General features: G+C 35.3%; 2 protein-coding genes across 2 annotated transcripts; both read right to left on the reverse strand.

Annotated features, from left to right (window-relative positions):
• Positions 1-7,110: 7,110 nt before the first annotated feature.
• LOC108552756 (piggyBac transposable element-derived protein 4-like) lies at positions 7,111-7,890 on the reverse strand. The gene is made up of 2 exons (XM_017907412.1): positions 7,418-7,890; positions 7,111-7,351 (listed from the first exon to the last, which is right to left on the reverse strand). Exons 1-2 carry the CDS (start codon positions 7,888-7,890, stop codon positions 7,111-7,113), a joined length of 714 nt encoding a protein of 237 aa, XP_017762901.1.
• A 23-nt stretch (positions 7,891-7,913) lies between these two features.
• Positions 7,914-8,748, reverse strand: LOC108552752 (piggyBac transposable element-derived protein 4-like). Its single transcript, XM_017907407.1, has 2 exons — positions 8,080-8,748; positions 7,914-7,970 (listed from the first exon to the last, which is right to left on the reverse strand). Exons 1-2 carry the CDS (start codon positions 8,746-8,748, stop codon positions 7,914-7,916), a joined length of 726 nt encoding a protein of 241 aa, XP_017762896.1.
• Positions 8,749-9,113: the final 365 nt, after the last annotated feature.

Below are 9,113 nucleotides of genomic sequence, written 5' to 3' on the forward strand. Positions count from 1 at the left end.
ACAAAACACAAATATTACACTATTGGCAGACAAGACATTTTGTAGCCTTATATCTTTAAGTACAGCAACACTTAAGGGTAAGTAAGTAAGGACTGTATTTATTTACATAAAATGCAAAAATAAATAACATGTAGTAATACAAACAATATGAAAAATAACATTCAATTATTGGAACAGTGTCAGAAAAAATATATAAATGTTCAACACCACATCAAATGGGAAAGTCTTTTTCCTGTTTCACAAATCTTGTAACATTGCATTCACAAATTTCTTGAATTTGACAGTTGGTGAAGTTATATGATTATACGTGTCACTACTCAATAATTTTTAAGATATTTGTAATTGAAGATGTATCATTGGTTTAATTCAGTTCTGTTCAGAAGGATTATCGTGTAATGGTTTATTGGAGTGGCAACGGACTAGTGCTCATATGCGTTCAGACCCAGTTTCAACTTTGAGGAGAACGAGAATAATCTTTTTCTTTCAATTCTTTTTTATTTTGTATGGATTTTTTACATATAAAGATACATAATGGCGTTTAAATAAATTGGAAATAAAATGTCTTAATTTACTAGATATCTCACCAAAAATTTTGTTTGCTATTATCATATTCATATTAGTAAAATAAAAAAATAATGAATAGTATAAAAATATTTATAATAATATAAAATATAAAGCTTTTGACCTGTATTCCTTTGTGTCATTCTTATCACAACCTTTAGAAAACAGTTATAATGTAAGCACAAACGTAAGACGAGAAATACGGCGAACGGAAACGTGGACCAAACATAAAGACCACGTTGTAATAAATATTTGTATAAGTGATCGTATCTATAACTTTTTGCGTTTAACGATAATTTATATTTTTATGTTCTATTATGGCAAACAAAATTTTTGGTGAGATATCTAGTAAATTAAGACATTTTATTTCCAATTTATTTAAACGCCATTATGTATCTTTATATGTAAAAAATTCATACAAAATAAAAAAGAATTGAAAGAAAAAGATTATTCTCGTTCTCCTCAGAGTTGAAACTGGGTTCGAACGCATATGAGCACCAGTTCGTTGCTACTCCAATAAACCATTACATTGTCCGAACAGAACTGAATTAAACGATAAATTTTCAATTGCAAATATCCTAAAAATTATTAAGTAGTGGCACCTATAATATACCTATATATAGCTTCACCATCAGGGGAACTAAATCTACCATCCTGCAAAATTTGAACTAAATTGGTGACAACTATGTTTACTTTTTTACAACTTTATATTAAAGAGGCATTTGTATTAAATAACTAAATTGTTTTAAATTGAGATACATAAAAAAATGTGATATATTGGACGACGCGTTTGGTGACAAGTATGCACGATTACCTAGACAAGTGACCAATAGCTGCATGGCGGTAAAACACTTTGCAGATGTATATTTTGCAGTCGTGTCAACATCGAAGACCATTCCAATATCTTCCCTGGATGATTTCTTCTTCAGAAAAGTTTACAGGACAATATATCATATAGCAAATTCGTGCTGAATAAAGAATCTTTTGTAAAAATACAAGAATAGTGCGTAGAAAGTACGCTCGGCGGCTTATTTTAAAATTTTGATGACCAACTGTAATTATTCACAAGCATAAATAATTATAATTATGGGCATCGATAATTTCAAGAAACTTTCACCTAACCTTTAAGATAAGAATGAACCTCCTAACTTTTACAGTTTTCATGTAGTCTTCCATTTTAGCCAAAAATCGTGCGTTTTTGCAGAAACTCATTTTTTGAAAACTGAGGCTGATGGAGCAATTTCGTTCACGGATATATATTCAGGAATGTAAGTTATACAAGAGTTACCCAATGGATATTACAGATCAAGAATTGTGTTGCACAGTGTTATATTTAGAAATTTCATAGTGTTTAGCTAAGTTTTTCACAATAACCGCTTAGCCATCGTGAGCGATAGCATTAGGATGTTGCGTATGATAAATCGAGTAGTTAGGTATTTTTAGATAGCCTTTTTCCGTGGAATGTGCTTTAACTATTAGCATTATATCTATTTTATTATTGTGTAGGAAGAAGATTAGTTCCTGACTTTTTCTAATTAAACTGTTTGCATTTCAGATTACCAATTTTGTAAGACTTGTTAGTCATTATGCATTTTAGTGATCAGTATATTTAACAGATTAATTATTGTACTTATACTCGACACTAACTGCATCCTCACATTTTCTAACTTGCTGCAAGGCAGATCATCATGTGTTTTGTCATCAACATTATCAGGAAGTTTTGAACATACAACAGCTGCATACGTTTTGTTTTAATGGATAAGATTTGTTTTAAATATTATTTGTCTATAGTACAGTTTTTGTTGCCTTATTTTCAAGAACATTTTACTTATAAAAGTTTTACGGATTATGCATCCTTTATAATTTGCAAGGTGTTACCTGCACAATTATAACATTTGACCTCTTTATTCCTGCTATTCCAGGTGCAATTTTTTGTGTGATGCTGACATGCACATTCTACATACTTTTGGGTCACTTACAATAATTTTTGGTGTGACCAAATTGTTGATACTACATACATTGCCGAGCCTTCTTTTTTATGCAGTTGTTCAGTATTCACAACAGTACATAGTAAAGTCGCTTAATGTTATAAAATACTTTATTGTTTAACATCTGCAAAGGATAAGAGCATTGAAGACTTATTTAGGTTCCTTAACAAATTGTTTATAGGTATTATTTTTTGCCCTTACTGTTAAATTTCTACTTTAATGTCATGTATGTCTGACATTGAGTGGACATCTCCAATCACGATTTTAAAGTTCTTTAGCTGTTTATGCTGATAAATGTAAAAGAGGGTATCCCTTTTTTCTAATTCATTGGTTATTAATATGTATCATTCAATGTCATCTGGTTGTATTTTTATTTATTTATTACATAACACTTTTATGGTGTACTTTTACTAGTTAACTTAATACTCCATTTAGTGGGTTAATGTATTTATCTTGGCAAACAAATATAGTTGTAGTTTTATCTTCATCAGCTTTCATTTCGGTGCAGTCATCCATGCAGTAGTTACATTTAGAACTGAGAATTTGGTACCAGTTACTTAGCTAGTAGTCACTGATCTTCGTTTGTCTCATTGCCTTAATAATATTTTTCACTTCTATCCTTATTTTTCTTAAGTTTCTTCTTATTTTTAACTTCAGTTCAGTCAGTATTTTATTTATATTGAGTGTTATTAAATTGTAAAGTTACATTAGTGCTTCTCTGTGATGTAAGTATTTTCTGGATTTATCTTTGTAGACTTAAGATAGTTGTGTTTAGATTGGTTAGATCTGTGTGATTGTTATAATATGATAGTATCGAAGTGTGTATTCGTTGCCGTATCAGTGGCATAGTAGGACATTGTAATGACTCCAGGAGTTGCATATACAATTAGAGAATAGGTTTTCCGGCAGGGACATTCGACGATCGGCGCAATCAAATGCGTCAGGTTCCTGTCGAAGGCAATTATCCACCGAGGTGGGGTGGCATTGGCGATAAGTCGTGTTATCGTCAACGCCTTTAACTCTTTGCACTGAATCTCCATCACAGAGACTAATTGGGCCGGTATAACATCTAGGCAAGGGAGATGCACTATAATATTTCATAGAGCACTGACCTCGGGCCATTCCTGTAGGATTTAGCTTTAGACGTAGTGATGAGGTGTCAACGTAAATTGTTATGTTGACGATACACTTGTGATGGTCGGCGGGAAGGAATGAGACAAGACCACCAGATTTACTTGCTCGGCGTGGCCTGTGTCACCTGAAGAATTCAGCGATTAAAAATGCATATCGCCAAAAGATCGAAGACCGAAGCCATGTGGTTTTGCTATAGGCAATGCCGGCGATTTCTCACAAAGAGAGTGCAAGTCCCGCGGGTCACCGATTTAATTGAAACTTTGTAGATTTGTGTAGGTTTGCAGTTAAAGAATATATATTATTATAGCCTCCACTACTCAATAGTTTATGAAATATTTATGGTTAAAATTTTACTACTTATTTAACTACAGATTTATTTCGATTGATATTCAAGTGGCGGTGTAGCCTAGCGGCGACACTCCAAAGTTCTATGCTGCTGGTCCGAGGTTTGATTCCCGTCTCTAGTTGAATTTTTATCTTCAATCTATTTTTTATTTTGTATTCATTTTTCGCATATGAAAACATTGTAAATAAACAATTGTAAATCAAATTTCTTGAAAAAAAAATTATTTTTTACGATTTCTTATGCTAATATATATTTGTTACAAAATAATAAGAATACAATGTAAAGAAAATAGTTTTCTACAGAATTTTTTACAGAAAGAACACAAAAATATAAATAATCATTACATACAGGAAATACAAAACCTATCGTTCATATAAGTATTAATTATATTCTGACAAATTTTTTAACTACACCGGGGCAAAAATTATTTCAAACATTAAATAAATTCAATTTGTTGTTAATAACTAGTAACTAATAAATTTTGCTATTTGAATTGACAATTAGCAATTTATCAGTCATTCATGAATAATAACCGAAAGAATTATATTTCACTCAAATAATTCACATTTATAGTCATTCGAAAAATCGTCCTCGTCGTTTGTTTCGGTCTTGCGTTCTGACTGATAACGGCTTCGTGAGTTTCTGGTGTTAGATTGTTTATGTTAGAACTGATAAGGCAACTCGCAGGCATCGAAATGTTTTCTTCTATTAGTCAGTTTCCATCCAAAGCCAGAGTAAAGAGTCAGAATGAATTCACCAGTCTGTGCATCACAAACTTCGTCAGTTAATATCTTCATCGAAAGTGATTGTGAAAATGATTGTGAATTAACACGTTGACTGCCGCGTCACCCGCATTTGGGTGACAGCAAAAGTTCTCATCAGGCCGCGTCACCCGTATTCAGGTAACAGCAAAAGTTCTCATCAGGCCGCGTCACCCGTAATTCGGGTGACAGCAAGGGTTCTCATCGGGCCGTTTCACTTGTATTCGGATGACGCTAATTTGACTATTTACAAAGGATTTCCAAAAATAGTTGGACAAATATTCTACAGGAGGTAATAAAACTATTGAATTATTATAAAAATGGTTTATTACAAAAATTATTCACAGTGTAAAACGTTAAGGCATTCTCTGCGAAGTTGAGGTTGATCAGGACAGCTTGGACAAAAGCTGTTGGTTTTTTCCAAATTGCTCGCGCCTTTGATCGGTCTATTTTGTATTTTCTATTTCAGTAATAGTCTCATTTTTCTCTTCATTATTGAAAAAAATTAGGCCAAAGATTTTAAGTTATACCACTCAGTACTCGGCAAAGATTCCAACTGTTCATGCAGAGTAGTAAGGTGACAAATGAGGATCGTAACAATGTATCAAAAGAAACAGAAACAGACATGAGTAAGCAACGCACGCTCCTTACAGCGGCACGGGTGGCCTGACGGAGATTTTGTTCAAAACACGCGTGGCAGTCAACGTGTTAATTAATCGGTTGAATGAAAAGCAGCAATTGAAGGATGCTTTAGTGTATGCAGAAAATCGCCTTCGTGAGAAAAATTTAATTGCCAGTGAAGCATTTTCTGCGATTTTTGATGCAGCAATGGCAATGGGTGAGAAAATAATTGAAAATATCGTTAACATGTTAGATGAAGATCGCTTAGTTACAGAGGAATGTCTCATTTCTAATGACGATTCAGATAAGGAGAACATGTATGAAAATGTCACGCATGAAGATTCCTTGGAGAACAATTGGTATGAACTCGAAGAGTAAAAATGTCGTGTGGATAATATCCCATTAGATAGTAAAATTAAAGCGGTGGTTATTAGATAAATAAATAAATAAATAAATAAATAAATAAATAGTAGGAGGAGGGGGAGGAGGTGAGGGGCATACATATATATTTATTCAAATATTATTTTGTACAATACAACTCATGCTACGAGTATGAGCAGTCCGGAAATGACGAAAAACAAAGCGAAAATGATCAAGACAGGTGAAAGGAAAGAAAACAAAATTATTCCTTTTCCCGTCGGAATACTATCCACTATACAAAAAAGGATTGGGTGTTGGGTTTTTTATTTGTTTGTTGCTATATGATTGTTTACAATGTCTTTTTTTTACAATTACATACCAGTCGTTTTTAACGCGTATCGAGTTATCAATATATTTTTATGTTTTTACGGTGTGAATCTTTTCGATCTATTTTTGATAATTCCATATTGTTACATCCACACGGAACGTTGGCATCCACGCGCCTACTGACCACCATAGATTAAGAAACATTACGTGACGATTAGGACGATCACGACGATTAAGGACGCTCAAAAACCGGATCTCTGGGGAACCATCCAACGCCAAACCCGGACCTCAAGAGGAACCATCCAACACCTCCGAAGCTCTCTCGCAAAACCCTGACGTACCAACGCCCTCCAATACCTCCAGGAATCTTGTGAGTATCGGCCCAGCCATAAATCCTTTAAAAACGCGACGTAGGCTCACGCGATCGTAGTCCGTGGTCCTCGACCAGACGTTGACGGATGCACAGCGTGGATCGAAAGGCTAGGAAAATTTAGACTTCACGAGCGGGTACCCGTGCGCTCGTGGCTGCCGTGCCCGTTAACTGTAACCCAGATCATGACAATATTGATTTTGCTCGCGTTGTCACGAATGTGGTCCGTGTTATACAAAATTGCTGTATTGTCTGCTTTCCCACTCACGTGATAGATCAAAGGTACATTTTCGCTATTTTGAATGTACCCATGATCATCAAGATATACCGAAATCCTTTGGTGGTGTGTATCCCGTGTTCCGGGGTTTCTCAAAGTACTCGGGGTTTGGGTATACGGAACTGTTTATTAACACGTTGACGCCGGCATGGGCCACCGGTGGCCCATGCTAGATTGTTCCGTGGGGCGGCATGTACCACCGATGGGCCACGTTTGTATATCAAAAAATACGTAGTAAAAAATGTTATTTCATTGATCTAACATTATACATAAACATTTCTACCTTATAATCAAACATTTAACATAAAATTCATAGCTTATAATTTAATCAATACATTGAATATAACAAATTATAACTACTTATGTTACCGGTGCAATTTTTTAAAACATTTTAAACAAAGTGGCGGCTTATCCGGGCAACTGTTACAAAAGGTCATAATTCTTTTTGTTTTGTTTGTGGCGTACCGTGTACCTTTTAAGTTTGTTAAACGTTTGTAACACTCTTTACACCTCTTCCTCATCTTCCTCGCGGGTCCTTGGTATGTACTTAGAAAATGTTTTTTTCGTCTACTTACTATTACTTCGTCATTAGGGGGATTTTCAACACTCTTCAATTGATAATCAATAATTTTTTCTCTAAATTTTAACATTTTATAACCCTTGGTTCCCCACTTGTTGTGGATGTACCACGCATTTACTAATGAGGTCCCGCATATTAGTTCCATGACAACTTTTCGGTACCATTTTACCGTTTTCCGCAAGCATTTATAGTAGGAACACATTTGGTCAGATAAATCCACTCCTTTTTTCGCACTATTGTATGAAAAGACGGCGTCTGGTTTTAATTTATCATTTTTGCCACGAATTAAGGCGCAATTCTGAGATCTCGAAGTGGTTAGCATGCACAGGGGTCTTTTGTCTGTCCACTTTAAAAATTTCACGCCGCTCCGATTTTCCAAAGATATAATATCGCCCCGTTTCTGTTTTTGTTTTGCCTGCGGCGGTAGAAATTTTCTATTCATCTTGATAGTACCGCAAATATATGTTCTTTTAGTCAGAAGGTCTTCGGCTAAAGGAACGCTAGTATAAAAACTATCGGTAAATAAAGTCCGGCCCTTGAATAATAAATCTCCAATTAATTTCATCACAACATCATGCGAATGTGATTTTAAAATCCTCGTTTCTGTTTTTCCGGAATAAATATGCACGTTATATGTGTATCCGTCTGGAAGGCAGAGCTTATACAGTTTTATTCCGTACTTGTGCCGTTTGCCTGGTATATATTGACGAAAGCTAAGGCGTCCTTTCCACGGAATCATGCTTTCGTCAATTACTATATTTTTTCCGGGTTTTACTGCATCTTTGAACGTTCGAATAATTTTATCTACTACATTTCGGAGCTTATGTAACCGATCCTCGGTTCTAGCCGTAGCATTGTCAGAAAAATGTAAGTATTTCAGTATTGCTAAGAATCGATCGCGTTTCATAGCTTTCTTTATACGCGCATTTGCATACATCGCCTTATTGGACCAATATAATCGAAGTTCGGGTACCTGCACTACACCCATAATGAGCAATATACCAATAAAGGTATTCAGTTCGCTTGTTGTGACAGGGTTCCATCGTTGTTGATGTTGTCTCCTGCCATATGCCGCATTCACCATGCACTGTACAGCGTATCTGTTAGTCTCTTCAACGATGGTCTCTAATATCTCGTCCGTGAAGAATAGTTTATATATTGCAACAGGATCGTCGCAGTCCGTCTCTTCCATCAATAACTCTTCTCCGTCCGAACACTCTTCCTCTGATGCAGATTTTTCTACTATTTTCCGCCATTCCGCATCATCATCTTGTTCCTCATCAGACTCCCAAACTTCTTCCTCCGTGGTATTTCTATCAGTTGCCGTGTCCGATGATGATGATGAAAGTATTCTATTTCTTCGTCTCTTTGGCATGATTCCAAATACGGATTCATCAGACGAATCACTGAATCCCATATCCATTGTATCTAATATTTAGATGGGCAAAAATTAAAAATGAAAAATGCTAACCGCCTTTTTAGAAGGAAAGAAACTTTTTACTACCGTTACACTTACCGGAAGTAATGTGTGCTCAGATAATTCGTTATGTCAGAACTCTACTGACCTCGCACCTCACAGACACTTCACACAGAATACTTGCACACTAACAAAGCTCTTTCTCTCTTGCCGTCAACTCTAAACTCAGTAAAAATCACGTCGTCGTCTAAATGCTCGATAATGGTCCCTCATTACTAGGCCACGCACTATATATTCAAAAAGTGTCGACTGGGGCGTATTCGTTCCCCAAAAAGTCACAAATTTTCTGCACTATGCGTGGGCGACCCTGT

The sequence above is a fragment of the Eufriesea mexicana genome, unplaced genomic scaffold (assembly GCF_001483705.2).
Source record: "Eufriesea mexicana isolate 0111107269 unplaced genomic scaffold, ASM148370v2 scaffold7923, whole genome shotgun sequence".
In the NCBI taxonomy this organism is placed as follows: domain Eukaryota; kingdom Metazoa; phylum Arthropoda; class Insecta; order Hymenoptera; family Apidae; genus Eufriesea; species Eufriesea mexicana.